Raw genomic sequence first — 20,960 nt, 5'->3', positions numbered from 1 at the left:
TCCATTTTTGCCTTCTGTTTTAATGGCTGTGATCTCCTGCCTGAAAAGGCAGGGGTGGGGTGTTCAGTGCCCACTGGCAAGTACCACTGTTCTTTAACATCTTTGGAAAGCCACCTGTCTTGAATTGGTTGACATTTACTAAGTTACAGCTATCTCACAGTGTCAGTCCTTGATCTCCAGAGGCTGCAAATTATTTCCTGTGTAGTCCTACTTTCCAATGAGCCCCACAAAATTTAAACTCACAACAAAATCCAATGTCAAGATGCTGCATTTCATAAATCTGAAACAAAATCAGCTTGAGAGGTTCCCTGTGCATTAACTTGGGTGCAGAATCTGATACATTCACACCAGGCTGGATTCTTCTGACCAGGAGCACCCAGGCAGCACTAGTGGTGCTTCTTTTCAAACCTTTCAGCAGGATGTGGAAAATTTAATATTTTATTACCTTGTATGCACAGTGGAATGCCTCTACACTTTCAGCTCACTGACAGATGCTCTTTTTTTCTACAACAGGCTCTCAGGGCATTCTCCACCTTATCATCCACCCCTCCTGCAGCTTTCAAGATCTCAAGAGTCATATGTAACTTAAAGTAGAAATTCAACTGCATTAGGATTATTGGTTTTCAAAGTATCCTACTTGAAAGTTACAGTTCTAACAGCTTATATCATGTTGCAGTATGTTTTATATAACTGAGAAAATAATCTTTGCCACTGAATATTTTTTTAAAAGTAGGCTGATACAAGTATGGTTCATACTGTGTCCCTTTTCTTGTACAGTTCACACCCTTTTCTGTTAGCTGGGGGATATAAATGCTGATTTCTATTGTTACCTTTATGTCTTCTGTATATAATACAGAGCAGGTGAACAAGCAGATGCTCCTTGGCTGAAAGTTCATCTGTACTGTTACATCAGCTGTGGTCACTACAGAAGCACTCTCTGACACAGAGCAGGCTGCTGTTTTTCAGTCCCATCACACTCTGAGGAGGGAATTTTTGCACAAGGCAGCATTCAGCCCTGGGGGTGGCAAAATACAGAAGGCATTTCCAGAGGGGAGTGTATCAGAAATGCCTTGAAACTACATTCCTGTTCAGAGCACTCAAAATCATGACTGTCAAAAGTCTAAGATGGTTTTTTTCCTTTTAGGAATAATAGCACTATTCCTATCAGAGGGATGATTCTGTTTAGTTCAGGCTGTTAACTCAGGCTTTTCATTATTCAGAACAGATTTGGCTCATGGACAATAGTCAGATACTTAAGACAGCCTGATCCTCATGAAATTTTCACAAATGGCACACAGTCTAAAAGGCAGGACAAACTTTAACTCTTGCTTGAGAACAGATTGAGCTGTTTAGAGATCAGAGCAACCTTATGTCTTTTTTTAACTACTTTCTTTGTTACTTTTACTGAGAATTCACTTACTGCTTCTACTGGCAGAGAAAACATTCCTGAACTGTTTGTGTTCAGTTCCTGAATTTCCTCCACTTAAATTGCATGCTGGCAAGCTGTTTGTTTTCTGTCAAAACAATGGAATTAGAGGTACATTTTCTTTCTGGCTCCAGGATTTGACAGTGGGCCCACTGGAATCAGTCCTTTGGAAGTCTGGACCTAAAACAAAAGGGGAAAAATGGTGATTGAACTTCCAGGTGTTCGCGTTCCATCATTGTCTTTTTACATTGCTGTCAGCAATTCCCTTTTTGCTTGTTTTGTTTTGGCACCTTAAGTACAGGAAGCACTTCTAGCTCATCTAGCCCTTAAGTTTCTTTCCTTTCCTTTCCTTGAACGGGAATGGTTTTATTCTTCAGAGAATTTACACGTAAACAAGAAGCTTCTGTTTCCTCTGCCAGAGGAAAGCAGTATATTCAAGGGCACAAAGCTCAATTAAGCTCACAGTGGCCCAAGTGTTGTGCACTGGTTTCTGTTCTAGGCTTTTAGTTTGCAGCTTCTCTGGTCTTCTGCTACAGGTCTTGTACACCATCTGCCAATGTGGTTCTTAGAAATATTCTCTCAGATCAGGTTGTAGTAAAACCTGTAGTTTCATCTGTCTGATTTTGCAGTTTCAAAAACCTCAGCAAAAAATTTTTATCTGGCATGAAACAGTGGAAATAAAGTTTATAGTTTTCCCTGCAATGTCAGACATTTTCTGCTGTCTTCCTAAAGAATTTACACCCTGTCTGCAATAGTTCCAAATTATATTTGCTGTAATGAATGTGTTTGGCTTTACTTATTGGTAATTGGCAATGCAGTTCAATTTTCTTACTGCAGCAGCAGTATTTTTAGTTATCTGAATGGGAGAGACTATTTTCTCTCCTAGACTACAGGAAATGTTACTGGTTTCACAGAAATATGTTTGGGTTTTCTGACAAGTGAAAAATGGGCCTGAAGCAAGCATATATGGATTTAGTTATCCCAGTGCTATTTGTGAGGGATGCTGCTTCTGTAGAGCTTGCACCTTGTGTCTAAATATGGAAAACAGGATTGGAAAATATATTACTGTGGGGGGAAGGGAAGAAAGAAGGGAAGAAATTAACAACCAAGTTACAGCCTGATTCCAGACACTCATTGGCTGAGATTTTCAGATATCCAGAGTATTGAAAGAGTTAAAAGATGGATATAGGTCATAGTATCAACCAGATGAAGGAACACAGGAGCAACTCAGCAGGCTTGAGCTCTTTCTGGTGCAGGTGGTTACTTGGTTGGCTGTCCAGGAGGTGGCCTCCTCTCTGCAGTGCAGAGCTACCATCCCTCCAGAAATCAAACTTGTAACCTCCAGCTCAACACACCACTTCCCTTACAGGCACCTTTCTTAAAGAGTCATTGCAGACCTTCTGTACTAAGTGGTGTTCTAAAAGGTTTCTAGGTTTCCCTAAGCAATTCCCAGGAAAATTGGTGTTAGGAGACAGAGCAAACTGCTTGGAGCTGTAATTTAAAACAAGCTCTCAGCTCCTGCATTTTTCTCTAGAAGTTGTTTCATGTAAGTATTGGGTGAAACAATGCAGCCATGCCATTTTTTAATGAATTTTTTTAATGAATAAACACATAATTAGATTGATAGACACAGAATATGTATCACCATGCCCTAGAAGATGTAAAAAAGAATTACTTTAGCTATTACTTTAGCTATTCTTTAGCTCTGATGTTGAGATACCTGAAGATGGACCAAGTTAACAAGTTGATGCCAGAAAACTTCTAAAAACTACTTTGTGCATGTTTTTAGTTAAGAAAAAAAATCTAAAATTACATTTTAATTCCCTCACCTGTTTTGTAATGGAAACCATATGCTATTGGGAGCCTTGCACTGGTATTATCTTTCCCTATTCCAAATTTTTATCAAAGCATCAAAAGAGAGGAAAGGTAAGTCTGCCATGAATCTCTCTCCTAAATGGTGAATAGAATTGCAGTTACCCATGTACCTGTGGAAAATTGCTAATTTACTTTGGGTTTTGTTTAACACAAAAGCAAAAGAGAACTTGATCTGGAAGTCCTTCATTTAGTATGACAGGAAACAAGAATAAGTGAATACCAGAATGCAAAGAATACATATTAAACAGAAACAAGAACACATCAAAACACAGGATTTAAAAAATGAATCTACTTACAGTGAGTAAGAAAAAAAAAGTGTAAATAGCTGCCAGTCCCACCACAGCCTACTTTCCAGGTAATTTCCTTTTCTTTAGGTACCAAATTAGCAAGGAATGTATGCAGATGTTTGTCTGTGAAGCTCAATAGGATTTAGTGCTGTTTAAGTCAAGAAAATTATTAAATGTCTGGAAAAGTAGGCATGGGTTTAAGAATGTTCCTAAAGTTAGGCATTGCTTCAGTGCTCAGCAGCATCAAATACCCAATCACTGTGCCAGGCTACTGCAGTCACTGAGAGAGAATCTAAATGCAGAAGTTGCACTTCATCCTCAGAATAAGCTGTTTAAGACTCTAATGAATCTGTCTTGTGGTCAGGAAGAAACTAAACTGATGTGAAAGTAATTGGCATTCATCAGCTTATAATTCTATTAATAGCATCACAAAAACTACAGATATCCACACTGTTCACAAGGAAACTTACTCTTTTTAAATACACTCTAACAAGCTTTTTAAAACAGCATGAAATTACAATATCTAAATGTTCAGTATGGCACTGCCTCAACATGACTGTTAAGGAAGGTGGTGCAGAAAGCAGTGGAACCTCCCGCATTTTTTATTCCTTTAATTCCTTTTTTTTTAATTCCTTAATTCCATACATTTTCCTGTCATCATTGGTTAAAAAGCCCTGAATTTCATCATGTTTTGTACGTTAATTTTGGTTTGTATGCAGAATCTGCTCACAGGCATTACGACTGTTCTTTTTAAAAACAGGATTAGACACTGTTGCAATACTTTTCTCTGTGACAAGAGCACGGTGTCAGTATAACTGCTCAGGATCTTGTTGGAGGAGACCTTTGTATGTCTTAAGTGACATTTCAGAGATTTCTATTTTTTGTCCTCTTGCTTTACCATTCACAATGTCAGATCCACTTTCGCCCTTTTGCTCTGGTGCTCTAGCATTGTGATTACATAAAGCAATTTCAGCTGAAGTACCATTGAGCATCTGCTGAGAGGTTATGGCTTTTATATTATTTCAAGAAGGCTCTGAAGTGTGCCTGGGAGTGGCATCTTTCACAGATGGAAGTACTTGTGAAGAGTTAAAGTCAAAGATTCAGAGCTATGTGGATCAAGCCCATCAGTCTCTTTATAATCTCTTTACCTCACACCTTCCAGTTTCCACATACAGTGTTTTTTATTGGCAGGGTCTTATTTTCATCTTGGAATGTATGAACAGCATTACTTGTTATGTATTTCCATTCCAAGGCCATAGAATGGGTTGAAATCTCTTGCTTTTCTAAAGCTGTACCAGCTACGGCATCTACACTTAGCTCTCCTGATTTTTGATTGTGTTCCTCTGGTCTTGGCTTCTTGGTCTACACTGTTGTCAATAGACTGCAACAAGTCTAAGCAAAACGGGCAATTTTTGGACGTTTTGTTCACCTTGCATTTCTTAGCTTGTTTTTACAGCTAGAAGCAGGCAAGTGGATCAGTTTTACCTCAGCCTTGCACCTGGTAATAGGGAAACATGTTAAACCTAAGACAAGCCAGAGAAATAGAAAATTAGAAGCAAATTTTAGAAAGTAAATATAAAAATGTAGGAGGAACGTTCTTTAATGGTGTAACTGAACAGAAGTGAACGCTCACGCTATTCGAGCACAGAATAACAAGGAAATGTAATTTCTCACTCATCCTATTTTGTAACGCTGTGTAGTGAAAAAACTCCCGAACTGAAAGGAGCTGAGGGTTCACATAGTCCCTCTCCGGGCTTTTCTTTGACCCCGAGCGAGCACAGATGGATCGAACCTCTTTCTGCCGCCATTCCTCACAGGTGCTCACTGCTCCCTCCCTCATGCCCCGAAGGACACTTTTCTTCACATCTTTCCTTCACCAAGGGTGCAAAAATGTTTATGATTATGAAAAAAAAAAAAATCGCCAAACCTCAATAAAATTTCGAAGCGGTTAGACCAGATGTTTGACACCCGCAGCCCACAAACCAGAGCCCAACGAGAGCTGCGGTCCCGCGCTGACAGCCGCCTCCTCCCGCCCTCGGCCCGGCCCCTCAGCCGCGATCTCTTCTCGGCCACCGACCCAGCCCGCGGCCCGGTCCTGGTCCCCTCTCCCGGGCCGCTGGTTCCGTCCAGTTCCACCCCGCGGCCCCTCCGGAGGTGCGAGGCGGCGGCCGGAGCCCTCCCGCCCCTGTTACCCGGGCAACGCGGCCTGTGGGGAAATGGCGGGGCGGGTCCTGTCAGGAGCCCCTCAGGGGGGTGCGGCCTCGGGAGAGCTGCCCGGGGGTGGGACGGTGCTGGGCGTTCTGAGGTGGCTTCTCCACCTCGGATTATCCCATGAGTTGGGGAAATTGCGTGGGTATGGCAGAAGGAGAGGGACGTGGTGGCTGGGAGATGGCTGGTGGGGAAGGAGACTGCAGGGAATAACTCGGCCCAAGTGTGGCACTTGGGAGATGTGACAGAACCGGGCAGCTTGGGAAGGAAAAAACAAGAAGAGTCCAGAAAAAGACAGGAGGAAGGACCGAACCCATACAGAGGTTTAAAAATGCAAAAAAGAAGAGAATAGTACGTACAAGAAAAACAGACGTGAAATGACCCAATTAGGAGGAAAAGGAGGATTACATCACTGCCTGACCCATGGATCTTTAAGTATGGAAAAACATTAAAATCAAGCATAGTGTGATCATGTTTTAATGTCTAAAATCATTAACAAACTACTGAGACCATTTGAAATTGCTAGAAAGTCCTGTGGTTATTTTATAACATGGAGGACGGAGGACAGAGTCACGAGCCAGAAGATGTAATTTGGTGATGTCCTGCAGTGGCTTTATTCAGGCATTTGCATAAAAATCTGTATTAAAAGGACTAAGGCTGGAAGACTCCTAATCCTGCTAGTTGTGTCTCTTGTAAAAAACATAAATTCCTCTTAAAAACAGTGTAACTATTTATATAAGAAAATTACTTTAAACGTTCTTTCTCATCTCCACAAAATGCGATACATCTGTTTGGGTTTTTTTCTTTCCCACTGTTGTCCTAATAATTGGGGCTTTTTTTAGCTCACGCTCTCTCCAGAAGTCTTAAGCCAATCACTTAAGAGTCAACAGGGGTGGTTAATGCTTAACTAATAAAATTGTGTCTGAGCATCATACAGTAAGGCAGATTCACAAGGTCACGAACTGAGGTAAACTCTTGCAATTCTATTTTCTTGATAATATTACGTCTTTGTTTGGATATGGAGGTTTTTTTTTGTTCTAAGCAACAAATAAAACCAAAAACCCACAAACCAAAAATTAACCACAAAGCAATCTTTCCAAGAGCCACATCTCTCTTTAGCAGAACATGCAGCACCTTGGAAATTATTCACTAACATTTGTTTGACATCAAATGTCCTTGATCAAACTTTGTGAATCACACAACTTGAATCTTAATAGATACAAACTGTGTAACCTGGTTGCTTGAAGATAGTATTTGGCACTGAAGTTCCATGCCACTGTTCTTTAGCAATACTTTTATATAGAAATAACTATATATACATATAAATATATATATGTATATGTATATACTTCACTCATATTACCTAATTCTGCTCTGGTAGTTCTCTGAGATGTGACTAAGATATTTTCTTAGGGAGATGAATAAAGTCTGAGTTAATCATTAATGTGAAATGGTGTGAGAAGGTATTTTTTAAGTATGTGCATGCAGAACAAATTTATCATGCAAGACTTACAAACTGTCAGTGTAAATACCATGGTGAGATCTGTGTTGTCATATACGATTATTAAACTCTTGGGTGATGTTCTAATTTAACACCTACATAGTTCATCAGCTTCAGAAAAGCTGCACAGATACAAATGAGAGGAGAAGCTGACCTTTCCAGTTCACAGACGAAGTCACAACTTCATCTCGAAAGCTGATGTAATTGTAATGCACTTCGCCTTTGCATCCATTTTATCTCCCTGCAATTCTCGTTACTAAAAATAAACCTGTTCTGGAAAGTTAAAGTGGACATGTGACAGTGGCCACTTTGGATAAGCCCCAGCACTCAGACATTCACTCCTATTAATGGTTCCACCATAGTTCTGCTTAATGCTCCCCAGCACTGGCATCTGCTTTCTCTTAGATTACCTGGATTCAAGACATTTGAAAGAGGCAGCAAAAGGAAGCTCCCAGTTCATTGCTTGCATCATTTTTGCCTTTTTCTCTGCAAATCATTTAAATCTTAGCAAAAGACTTAAATCTGTTCAGTTAGTTGAAAAATCTCAGGCATCAGATGGGTTTTGAATGCAGTTTGGCACGGCAGAAATGTCAGGGTCACTCAGTGCTACATCGGCAGAACAAGAGGCTGCCTGCAAAAATTTTTATGTCAGCTGGAAGATGAAGAGACAGGTCGACAAAATGTTATTAGGACACTGTTAATAGGACAATGTTATTAGGACAAACTTTTATCCTATGAGCATGCTATTCCAGTCTGAAAAGGGAGAGGAATCTGTCAGAATTAAAACAATGCCTGAGTGACATTTCCTAAGTCTGTCGACACTTACTGTAATGTAAGAGCTTCTTTTCTTACCCTTTCTAGAGCAACACTGTATAGCTCTAGAATTTACGTTATGACTGTCCTGTTTCTGCTGGTAACTCCAAAATTATCTTGTCTTAAGCATAGTTATTTTCCTATTTAGCTAGGTCAGTACTAATGATTTATTTTTCGGCTTTGTTATTGACAGTATTATTGAGAAACAAGCCTTAGAAAATGTCCTTAATATAGCACTATAAACAAAGACAGATTAGACTTCTAAACTTATATGTTCAAAACTCTTTGAACTAAATTAAGATATAGAGGGGGTGGTGTATGGATGTGTACCACTGCATATATTAAGCCATCATTTCTGTAGGTGTGGTAGTGCTTGCTCACTTCTAAGGATTTAAGCATTTACTGTGTACAAATATTTACAGCAGGCAAAACCAAAAGAACTTCCTCCACAATTGGAGTCTGATGCTTCCCATTTTGAACTCTTGCCACAGTTTCCACATCACAGAAGGATGCACAAGGCTATTTGGAGGAATGTCGGTACATATATTTGTTAAATCCCAGTGCTCAAAAATTGTCCTTTACCCTGTATATCTTAAACTCACCAGATGAGGAAGACCAGCCTAGTAAGAAGGACACTCTCAGAAATGAAATAAATGGTTACGAGTTCCCACAGCTGCATGCTTGGCAAGCAAGCAAGAGGGTAAAAAAAGAAGCAAGCAGCGTGCTTCCCATGGTGGATTCAGCAAGACATGTTGAGAATGTTCAGACCAAGAGGAAAAAAAGTACAAAATAACCTTGTTGTGGATCCTTGTGGAGTTACATGGTGGCAATGGTCAAAAGATAAGGCTGAGGTGCTTCCAAGTGTGCCAGAGAAAAAGGCAAGTACAAATGTGAGCATCTCCAGGATTACTGATGAGTTGATGTTTTGATGGCTTTCTGATCTTTTAAGAGCCTGTGAACGGCTTTCTTCAATTCTTATCTGCAAGGATCACCTGTGAAATTATTTAGTGGACATGCATTTATATCAAGTCTCTTTCTATCCTCTTCTCAGATATCCAAATGCCCACACATTCTTATCATTCTCTTCCCAGGCAAAAGAACTATCAGATTTTAATCAGACTTTTACCTGATGATGACAAGAGTTGAGCTCAACTGAAATTTCTGAACTGTGTTCTCATCATGTCAGTCAACTTACATGAATGTCCCTCTGCATCTCATCTTGCCTTGACCTGGCTAGTCCAAAGCTTACCATGTTTGGGTAGTTTGCTTTCCTGTCACAGGATTTTATGATTTTTTATGCCATTTTTATTCTTCGGTTTACTAACTTTGGGGAATCTGTATTTTCAACTCAGTTACATGAACTACATTGCCTACAATCACCAGTGAAGAAAAGGGTGGGTTTGTTGGTTTGTTTTTATGTTCTTAGAAATGCTATTACCAAGGTTGTGGGAGAAAGGAAGGAGCCTGAAAAAGCAAAAAAAGAGTGAGAGTGTTACACAAGTTCATGATAGGAAGTAGTCAGGCAACTGGAGTTACCAGAAGAGTGGAATCTGAACTCTACAAAGGCACCCCTGTTCTGTAAAGTATAGCAGAAGCTAAATTACTCCTAACAGTCATGCTCCCCATGTATACCACAAAGGTATATCCAAAACTGACTGAAGGTGTAATCAGGTTTAAAGCAATTTAATTTGTTAGTTTTGATAATTTCACAATAGTTTAAAAATGCAGACTTAGCCTATCACTGTAAAAAACCAAAGTTTTAACATCAACGAAAGCAAGCGTCAGTTCCCCAGAAAATTTCCATTATGATAGATAGAAATTACTCAAAAATAATTCAAAAGGATGTAGTGTTAAAGTCTGTTTGCACAATTCTTTGGATGAACTCTGAATGTGTTCGTGTTTTCCTGAAATACTAATTTTTGTGAGGGAGACACGGGAAAGAAGCCTAATGACTCTTTTCTCCTGTAGTTTGTGTTGAAGAGCAAGTCAGACAGTTTTAAGATCCCTTAATAAATTAAGGTGTAATCCTTTATGCTATTACTGTTTCATCTTTCAAAACCCATCCTGTGACTGTAAGACAATGACATGACAAATCACTAGGAAGCATTATGGTGTCAAGTTTAACACTACTGGGCATGTTTTTCCACTCCCTGCTTATGAACAATCTGTCATTAAAAATATTTGGAAGCTAGCAGCAATAAGCCAGGAATTATTTTATACTTATTAATGAAAGAATGAAAGCTCATACTAGACAGTAGGGAGCTTTTCCCAGTGTTGTAGTGGCTTTTATTTCATAAAATCATAGAATTGGCTGGGTTGGAAGGGACCTCTGAGATCATCAAGTCCAACCCTTGATCCACCACTGCCGTGGTTACGAGACCATTACACTGAGTGCCACATCCAGTCTCTTTTTAAATATATCCAGGGATGGAGAATCCACTACTTCCCTGGGCAGCCCATTCCAATGTCTGATCACCATCCCCTTCTGGACTTCTTTTGGGTTAGAAAGGGTGTGACACCACCAGTCAATTTCCCTTTCACTGTCCCTAATACTTCTCAGTCTCTCTGCCTCCTCCTTGAGCTCTGCCACCAGGCACAGCAAGTCATTCACCTGCTCGCATCGCACACAGACCCCCCTCACACTGTCCTCTGGTGCTAACACCAGGCTCAGACACTCCACACAACCAGAGGCCTGAGCAGCTACGTCCATTTTGCTGTCCCTCTTCAGGGGTTCCATCTGTGTGGACACACCCTGTGTCTTAACAGCAACAGGTTTTGCTTTTTTGGAGACGACTGCTCCTTCAAGAGAGCTGGGAGGTGGCTGTGCCCCTCCTGCTTGTCCTGCCTGCGTGAACTGCCTTGCAAAGTGCCATGCACGGTTCCTGTTTGCCCGTTCCTCTTCGCCTGCTCCTGTTCCACGCATTCCGGGTCCCTGGTGCTCCTCACAGCCCTTTATATCCCTCTCGGCAGTGCTGGGTGCCACCCCCTGATCAGCTGATTGGCCTCACAGAGACCACCAGCAGAAGGTTATTTAACTCATGGTCGCTGTCAGGTTTACTTGTTCCTGTTTTAATCTCACCAGACACATTTCCACTGCCTAGACTTTAGGCAGTGCTGCAGATAAAATGATGAAGGTGTAAAACTTCGTGCTCAGAAACTAAATCAGAATCACATGTCAACACAGTCCAGGCTCAGTCGCTGGCGGGATCGTTGTATTTAATGCAATTTACTAATTAAAAATTAGTACCAGATTACAGAAAGTCTGGAGTGAAGCGACTTGCTAAAATAGCGCTTCAGGTCCTTGAGCTGGCTGCACCGGAGTTTAGTTTTGATGAAACTGCAATTTATTTGAATATTGCGGCAATTATTAAACACTCGTCTGAAAAGAACAAACGCAGTCTGCGTTTCCCAGTCAGCGCTCCTTGTTCAGACTTCAGCTGCTTTTTACTACAGACAGAAAGCTGTAGCAGGGCTGCGGCAGGTGTATTTTATCCAGCAGATGTACTGTAACGGCATTACAGCAGATTAGCTGGATTTCTTCCTTTAAATGCACACTGCGAGATCCAACTTGCAAGCCAGCTGTTTCTTTATCGGCCCGTTTAATCTTCCAGAGCCCGGCTTTGCCTCTTCTTTCAGCAGCTATTTCTGTAACCAGATCGGGCGAAGCAGAGCGCCGCAATGAATTTTAATGCTTCCACCGGGGAATCCCTCCCGCCTCCTCCTTTTGGATGAGATCCTCGAGGAAAGACCCAGAACACAGAGAGAAGGAGGAGGAGGAGAGGGACGGCGTAACCGCGGTACTGGGGAAAGCGGGAAGGGGGAGCCGGCGGGAGAGGGGAGCTGACAGCCGGGGGTGCCATTAGGAGAAGGTGGCGAGGAGGACAGCGAGGCGGGCAGAGGGGCGGTGGGGAGCTGCTCGGAGCCATGGGGGAGGACGGATGACTCGGGGCGTATCTCGCTGCCTGACCGCGGCACGTCAGCAGCAGCCGGAACGCCGCGGACACATGCACCCGCCGGCATCCCGCGGGGCTGGCCGCGACGGGGACAACACCGAGGTGATCCCGCTGTCTCTGGGTCCAGGCGAGAGGCAGAGCCCCCGGGCCGGGTGATAGAGACCGAATCACCATCCGCGGCCGAGAGGAGGAACGCCGGGCGGGAGGGACGGAGGGAGCCGGGCGGCGGGTCCCGGGCCGTGCGTTAGGCACCGGCACAGCTGCCGCTCCCACCGGCCACCCCCATGGATAAGGCGGGTTCGCTCCACACCTCGGTGCCCACGCCGCCGCCCCGGCTCTACCTGCCGCGCAACTTCAGCTGCAGCGCTTGCCTCTATGGCAGCCTGGCCGAGCAGTGCAAGGGGGGCTGCAGCCCCGACGGCGACTCGGCGCCCCCGCCCCTGGTGCGGGAAGCGGCGGGCGAGGAGAAGCCGTCGCCGCCTCCCCCATCTCGCGGGCGGGAGCCCACGCTGCCCCCCGTGCCCCCCAGCCCCACGCAGCGCCGCCGCGCCAAATCTCTGCCCACGCCCGGCGACCGCAGCCTGCGCCCGGCCCTGCAGCAGAGCCCCTCTCGCCGCAAGACGGTGCGGTTCGCCGACTCCCTCGGCCTGGAGCTCACCTCCGTGCGCCACTTCTGCGAGGCCGACCTGCCGCAGGTGCCGCTGCCCGCACCGCCAACGCCACGCACCGCCGACCTCTTCAAGACCAGGAAGCCGCCGGCGCTCGGTGACCTGGAGCCGGTGCTCTTCGGGCCGCCGCCTCCGCTGCTGCTGGAGCCGCTTTTCCCGCCGCAGCCCGGAGCCAGCCCCGGCTTCACGGAGCGAGTGCGGCAGCACAAGGTGAGGCTGGAGTGGGTGCGGGCCGAGCCGGCGGGGCTGCGCGGAGCCGTGCGTGTCCTCAACCTGGCCTACGAGAAGGCCGTGTCGGTGCGCTACACGCTCAACCGCTGGGCCAGCTGCGCCGAGGTGCCCGCCGCCTACCAGCCGAGCGGCCCGGCGGACGGCCTGACCGACCGCTTCGCCTTCCTCCTGCCGCTGGGCACCGCCGCGGCGGCCGCCGAGACCACGCTGGAGTTCGCTGTCCGCTACCGCGTCGCCGGTTCCGAGTACTGGGACAACAACGAGGGCGCGAACTACCGGTTGCGGGGCCGGCACCGCGTCCCGCCCGCCGCTGGACCCCTGCAGGACCCCGATAGCACCGCCTGGATCCACTTCATCTGAGGCGCGGGGGGCGGCCGCCTCCTCAGGGAGCTGCTGCCTCAGGGAGCGCGGAGCCCCTGACAGGAGCGCTCGGCACCGCTCCGGCTCCCCCCCCGGGGGTCCGCGGCCCAGCGCAGGCCGCGCTTCCAGCCGCTTCTCTGTAAGTCGCCGGAAAATATTTTCCCGAATTCTGTTTACAGATGGATAATATATATATTTTAATTTCACTAGCCAGGGGAAACCTTCCAGGGGTGTCTGCAGGGAGACCGGGTGCACCGTGTGCGGCCCAGGCCCCGTTTCCCCCTCACTCTCACTGTGGCCACCGCCAAAGCATCCGCCAGCCGGGCTCTGGAACGGGGCTGCAGAGGATCTGCAGAATTCAGTGGTCAGGACCAGGATCCACAGGTGGAGGAGGTCAGGATCATCCTCTGTCACCTCAGGGTGACAGGGGCAGGCTCAGCAAAGAGCCAGCAGGGTCATAGGGTGTCCCTCCAGCCAAGCCAGCCATCCTGTTTGCCTAATCCTGCTTAAACAAAGCCTGTGAGGTGCTTGGTCCGTGTTGACCCACTCGTGTTGATTGCCCTGCGAGGTTAAGAGCTTGATGTGGCAGCGTTAAGGGGTAGGTTGTGATTTTGAGCCCCAAAAGATAGGAGTAGGGATGCCCCCCATGCGTAGCTGTGTTCCGCCACGCTGTAGAAGTGATTGACTGGTTTAAAGCTAAGGATGTATTTATTTATTTCCAAAATTTTGAACTCTGTTGGATGTGTTTAGCATATTTAGAAAAGAAGAGTGAGTAAGTCGCATACTAATTGAAATGCAACCCACTGAGAGGGTTTTATAAAGCAAGTGTTTTGTTTTGAAGTTCACGTGGTACGTTGTTGTAAAGGCTTGTCCGGATCTGATGTTTGTTTCAGTAGGATTGGTCCCATAAAGCTCCTTGTGTTCAGGTCGGCAGGAATGTCATAGAACTCCACCAAAGGAACTAGAGATGGCAAGAGTTGAATCCATAACTTTAGAGAGCATCCCAAGCAACACTTTCACTTTTATTCATGTTAACGGTTCAGTTGAATTTCTGATCCTAATGTGTCAGGCCAAGAGCCCGCTTTCTGAAACAGCAAAATGCTTTGAATTTTTCATCATTAATGAATATTTCAATAATTTCAATAATTACTGCAACAAAGCTGGTTAAATTCAGTCAGACAAACTGAAGAAAGTCCTTTTCTTGACATATAAAAACGTATTGGTAAAAATTAGAGCATGCTGACTTCTGCCTTCGAAGGTATGTTTGAAATTATATTAGCAGTAAATATTTTCCTTTTTAATCTTGCTTTTCCAGGAGTTCAGCTGAATACACGTTGTGCTGGTGCCAAATCTGGGTGCTAATTTTCCAAGGTTTAGGTGTGTATGTGTTTGCAGGGGAGGGACCTCTACTCTTCTGTGAGTGCTGAAACCGTCAGCGCGATCCTCTGAGTGTGAAGGGCTTTAAAGTCAGGCCTGTAATGTTTTGGATCCTCTGTAGGCAATTTAGGAATTAAATGTGACTTCTACCTGGGTTTTTCTGTTCCTCGAAAGGGTTAACTGTCCCAAACATCTGGAGTAATGTCAAGTTCTCATAGAACCTTTTTACTCTGGATGGGAATTGAGAGCACTTTTGTCTCCTGAGGGTCTGGTTCCATCAGAATAATTATGAAATTTATAAATTCATGGCGGGGGAAATCCTGGAAACTTGATGGGAAAAGTTTTAATTTCTCTAAAACACTTTCTGATTTCATAAATATCATAGCAAGGTAGCCTTTCCATAGTATGGGTAACTTGGTTTTAATTTCCCAGTTTTCTAATCCCTGTGTTTTTAATAGAAATAATATAGAAGAAACGTACTGTCAACACCTACTGAGTATTTCACGTTTTAGAATATTAAGGCCTGGATCTTGTAACAGAGTAATCCTCTATATTACTAGTACACATTTATAAAACTAAAATTGCAGAACTAGTGTCTTAGTGTTCACACTTAAAGCAGAGTAAGTGGTGTATTTGATAAAGCCCAAGTGTCTTTTAGTTAGTCTTTATTTTTTTGTAAGAGCCTTAATACTGGAGAGGAGGAAAAGGACTTGTCTCCATTTGAAAGCACTTTGAAATCTGATGGAAATATAGCCAAACATCCTTCTATGTGTTGTAGCTTTCCAAAACAATTTTTGCTTGGCCTTTTTTACCCAAATAGTGAACCAACAACTGATGGTGAACACGCTTGGAGAAAAAAATATTTACTATGCATTTTAGGTTAACTGATGTTAACAGGATTTTCTGTTTACTGTTTTAATGGCTTTAGAAACACAAATGGTGCTAAAACCATTTTTAACGGTGAATAACTAATTCTGGAACTTCAAAATTATTTTCCAGGGAATGGCAGTTTTCATTGTTCGATTTATGCAGTATCTGCAGGTCTCCAATTGTCTAAAAATCTCCTTAGAAAAACTGTGGCTTAAACTCTTTAAACATGGAATACCTAAATGGATTTGCATGCATCAAGTATGTTGGCAAGTTGTTATATTAGCCTTTTTTTTTTTTTTTTTTTTACCATGACTTAAGCAAAATTGCTGTTGCTCTTGGCTGAAATTTTGTAGGCAGAACTGGGCTATGGCTTTGTATACGTTCAGGTATTATTGCTCTTTTATTTATGTCCCAGTTTGTGAAACACAAATCTGAATACTAAACCTTTTGAGGATGCAGCATACCAGAAGAAGAATGCTTTGCAAAAGAGAGTCCAGTGAAATTCATGGTCTTGTAGAAGGATGCATCAACACCTACTTTCTAAAGCCTGGAGAGGTAAGGTTGCACCCAGTCAGCTTTAACTGGAAACCATAGAATCAAAGAATGGTTTGGGTTGGAAGGGACATTAAAGGTCATTGTTTCCAACCCCCTGCCATGGGCAGAGACACCTCCCACAAGACCAGTTTGCTCCAAGCCCCATCCATCCTGGCCTTGAACCCTTCAGGGTTGGGGGCAGCCACAGCTTCTCCTGGGCAGGGCATTGATGATGCCTGTGGAAGAACTCTGAGGTGTTTTAATAGAAATTTATCAGTGTTGTATGTCAAAGCAGCACTACTTTGACACATTTTCACTTCTATCACATTAATTTATTTCCAAGCAACATTTATTCAGATTTTCAAAAACATGTTCAGTTCCAATGACTGTGTTTTTTCCACTGGCAGCATTAATGTACAGCTTCCAGTCCTTTAGATTTCAGTCTGATGCTATCTATGTGTGGCTCGCTGGTAAGTGAAGATGAAATAAAAATGCAAAATAATAATTAGATACGTCTGAATTATGACTTTGAGGAGAAAAAACCTGTGTTGAAGAGGATATTTTCAAGTTGGCAGGACATCAATCGTTTTAGTGGAAGGGGCAAAACAACTTTTTAATATCCTATGCCTAAAGTATGTAGTTCCACAAAATGAACTTTCACAGGCAAAGGGAAATACTTGAAAATTTTCAAGCCAACCTTTTTCTGGACAAAATGTCAGGTCTTTGTATTTTTATTTGCATGAATAGAGCCCATGCCATCTTCCTTTCTGAGTGATAGTTGAATGGTTTAGGCAAGGCAATAATCCCTATGCCGTGTACTTCGTTTTTAATTGAATTATTCATTGCTAATGTCTCTGCAGATGTAAAAATGTGTCATTTGTTGTGCAAAGTTGTAGCTTTACGAAATGTGCCATGTTATTTTATGTGCAATATAATGATACAGTGAGTCAAATTGTACTGTATGTCTGATATACATTGGTGTTTGCTGCTTCTCACTTAAACTCGTAGACTTTTTTTTTTTTTTTGCATGTGATTCTGTGACTTGCATGACAGTATTTTTGAAATATACCATAATTATTAAAAATCCTAACAGGGATCAGAGGATTAAGTGACTGTAAACAGAATTTCAGCTAGCTAATCACACTGCTATTTATGAGCATAAAACCAGTAACTTAAACTGTCCATATTTTCAATAAATGTGCATTATTTCAGGTAAATTATTTTTTCTCCTTTTACCACTTGCAAAGCAACTTTTTGATGTGAATGTGTGTGCCTTGGTATCTCAGTAAACAACAGAATAAGTGCACACTCTTTGTTATTTCAGCATATGTGAGGAGGAAGTGTATCACATGAATGAACAAATGTCTGTTCATGCATAAACATTATCTCTTTACAGATACATGAAACGTTTTTCCATAACGCCAACTGGCAAACATCTGCTAATTCTGATTTTAATGTAAAGTAACTTAGAGAAATGCTCAGAACCTGCTTTTAAAAATATTTTATTAAACAGACACTGAAGTTTTTATGTGCCTTTTGACATTTCCTAGAAAGAAATCACGTGTTCCTTAGGTTTTTCACCAAAAGTTCAGTAATGGCTTTGTCATTAAAATGAATTTTTTACTAAAAGTACAGTAATTGTTACTCCTGATACATTTTCAGCTGTATCTGTAGCAGTCAGAAGAATTTAATTATTTTTTCCCGTATGACAGTGAAAGAAATTGCAGTGAGAAATGTCTTCCTGATACACCTCTACCATTATGTAGTTAAGTAAAAATAAAAAACTGTGACTGTAGTTACTATAACAATTTATTTATTGTATATATTCACCTCTGATACAGATAATCTACGTATATATTCTATCTGGAACCAGAAGTCTAGTTTTTTATGAAATCTCCTTGTAGAGACATGGTCTTCTCAGCTTCTACTGTTATTTATCTGATGCTGCCTAATGTGTATTGTTAAAACTTTTGGACAGATTTAATCTGTCTTCACAGTTTGTATCAAGAGATTCAAGTGCTCACTGTAAGCAGCACTGATGAAAACTTCTTTTACCTTCCAATTATACTGCATGGCAAATCATCAGTAAATCTGTTTCCTGTGTGCACTTTGTGTCCACCTGAATATCTGACAGGATTGCTTACTGAGATGAAAACATTTTTGAGCACTGAAATTAAGGTTTTCCAAACATAAATAGTTTAAAATAAGAAGTAAATATAGTCAGTTTTGCTGTAAAATAAAACCCCCTAGCCTTATGTAGAGCTGATCAGTAGGTTTTTTTCTTCTAAATGGAAGATGGAGACATTTTTCAAAATGAAACATGTTCAGGGAAATGTTTCAGTTGGAAGGTTTGCTCAGGTTCAGCTTAGTGTATAGAAAAAATCAGTGTATGGACTGCAATGTAGGTCTTCTATGCTCAAGCCGAATACTGAGCTGTAAAACCACTGACTGTTGGTTGAACTCTTTATCCAACTTATAAATCTGACCTTTAAATTCCTTTTCAGAAGTATTTTTTTACTCTGGAGTTCCCCAACTTGTATTAGTATCCTCCTCATCCACCTAGCCTGGATGCTGTTTTAGCTTTGTTATTGAGAAAGGTCTGATTTTATTTTTATGCAACATAGGAAGATTATTTAACCTTTTTTTTTTCTTTTTTTTTTTTTTGTTTTTTTTTTTTTTTTTGTTTTTTTTTGTTTTTTTGTTTTTTTGCTTTTTTGTTTTTGTTTTTTTGTTTTGGTTTTGTTTTTTTTGTTTTTTTTTTGTTTTTTTGTGGGGAGGAAGGCAGGAGAACAGTTTTCCTTTCAATTTTAGTTTTATAAAATTAAACTATAGCATGCAAAAAAAAAAAAAAAAAAAAAAAGAAAAAAAAAGAAAAAAGTGCTTGAAATAACATATACACTAGTGATTCCAAAGACTATAGTTAAGAAAAATGTCAAATGTGAGATGTGCTTTTTAAAAATATATGTGCTTTGATTTAGTAAGGCAGGGAGAAAGTCCCAGTGCAAGTGTGTTAATACCAGGGACTTCTTTCTATGCAATATTATGGTGTACCTGTTTGGGTTTTTTTGTTTTTTTAGGGATGAACTTGATTGGGACAATTGATGTATTGGTGTGCTGTGTATAGAATATTCTGTTGAAGTATCACTAAGAAAACTGTGTCTTTTAATAGTCTTTTTAAATAGTTATGTTTAGGCTCTTTTCTGTTCAATTGACTTCACCAAATGATAATACTTTGACTAACAGTAACAAGACAATGTTTCAAAAATTACATGAAATATTAAAAAATATTTCAAAAAGTGTCACACATTACACTTTATCACCTTCTAGGACAAAAAAGTTGTCACTGTTGTGACTTTTAAAGTTGTAGTATTTCTGTATTGTAAAATTAATCCAAATTGTATTGTACTTTCAAACTCAAAGAGCTAATATTTATGTTTTTAAAGCTGATCCGAAGTAGTAAAACTCAAATTGGTTGGGATTACTCAAAAATCCAGTTTCTAAACTGTGGTATTACAAATGTTTCTGTGTGTCCTGTGACTGGCATAATGGGTGTGCACCCTGACAAGAAGTTCATGAATTTTAAGGTTGATACAGAATGAGCTTTACCTGGGTGCAGAACCTGCTTCCATCTGGAAATGAATCTATATTGTTGTAACACAGGAAAATTGACTGTTGGGACAGAAAACTATTCTTCTGGGGATGGTTTTAAACAAATTTAGTTCCTCACTTACAGTGTTACACAAATTATTTCTCTCTGAAATGGAGATGCTGTCTGTTGAAGATCCTTTAACAAAATTCACTTTTTTATTACTGTTTCTTTGAGTTACACTGGCTGTGTCTTTTGTTGTTTTGTTTTTTGTTTTTTTTTTTTTGAAGTTGTTTCTTAATAATGTACTTAACTAGTAAATTACTTTTGGAGTTTCTGCTGCAATGTTTATATATCACCAAGTAATGTTTGTTTCTAATGTTTGTAAAAGTAATGTAATATCACCAAAAGGTCAAAACCAATGTTTTCTAATAATGCCTTGTATTTTACCTAGCCTTACAGCATTTCAGACAATTTTCCACCAAAACAGCATCTAATCACTGGTTGTCACAATTAAGATAAATATATATATTTATAAACCTGTAGCTTCTAGCTGTCATTAAAGATTAATTATACAAGTCATGAGCATGTGGTAAATACAAACCTCTCTTCTTTTTTTTTTTTTAAGATGAACCACGAGTTCATTTTGTTGAAGATGGGGAACACTGATGTTTCAGTTCACCCATATTGCTTGTGTGAAGACATGTTGGGATATACCTGCACATCTGAAGACAAATATCTAGTATTTGGGCCAGATTTTCCACCCAACTTCCCTTCTTCAGGCTGGCTCCTTTCTGAGGGTTCCCTGGGGAAGCTGTGTTGGTATCTGCTATTTGGGAAATGTAACCAAAGATGCTGCAAGAAGACAGGGTGAGATTGTTGGGGGGTTGCAATGGGTGTAGCTGTCTCCATAGTTTCCTTGTTAATGGTGTTTCAGGCAGGGTAGCAGTCTAGTTCAGGAAGAGTTCACCAACATGAGCTGTTGGTGACTTGGCTGCTTCTCAGCTTTGCATCCTGAGGGTCAGTGGTGACACTTGAGATGCTCAGAAGTGAATTCAGCACTGAGCTGTCAGCAGCCTGTGCCAGGTGCTAAAAAAACAGAAACAGCCAGGAGAGGAGGGAGTGGCTTTCATAGAGGGAAGATATGTGAAAATAAATCTGATTTTTTTAAATAATAAAAATATTTCAGTGCTGAGGACTAGGAGGAAGGTTTTAAGCCCTGTGTATCTTCAGTAACTGTAGTCAAGCTGTTACCTCAACCAGCACATGCC

General features: G+C 41.8%; 1 protein-coding gene across 1 annotated transcript; it reads left to right on the top strand.

The window, feature by feature from the left end:
- The first annotated feature begins 11,198 nt into the window (after positions 1 to 11,198).
- Positions 11,199 to 20,271, top strand: LOC139801957 (protein phosphatase 1 regulatory subunit 3E-like). Its single transcript, XM_071756650.1, has one exon. The coding sequence runs from the start codon at positions 12,348 to 12,350 to the stop codon at positions 13,320 to 13,322; it is 975 nt and encodes a 324-aa protein (XP_071612751.1). The 5' UTR covers positions 11,199 to 12,347; the 3' UTR covers positions 13,323 to 20,271.
- Positions 20,272 to 20,960: the final 689 nt, after the last annotated feature.

This window comes from Heliangelus exortis, chromosome 13, assembly GCF_036169615.1.
Source record: "Heliangelus exortis chromosome 13, bHelExo1.hap1, whole genome shotgun sequence".
Lineage (NCBI taxonomy): Eukaryota > Metazoa > Chordata > Aves > Apodiformes > Trochilidae > Heliangelus > Heliangelus exortis.
The sequence above is the reverse complement of the archived record's forward strand: the minus strand, read 5'-3'. Positions and strand labels throughout refer to the sequence as shown.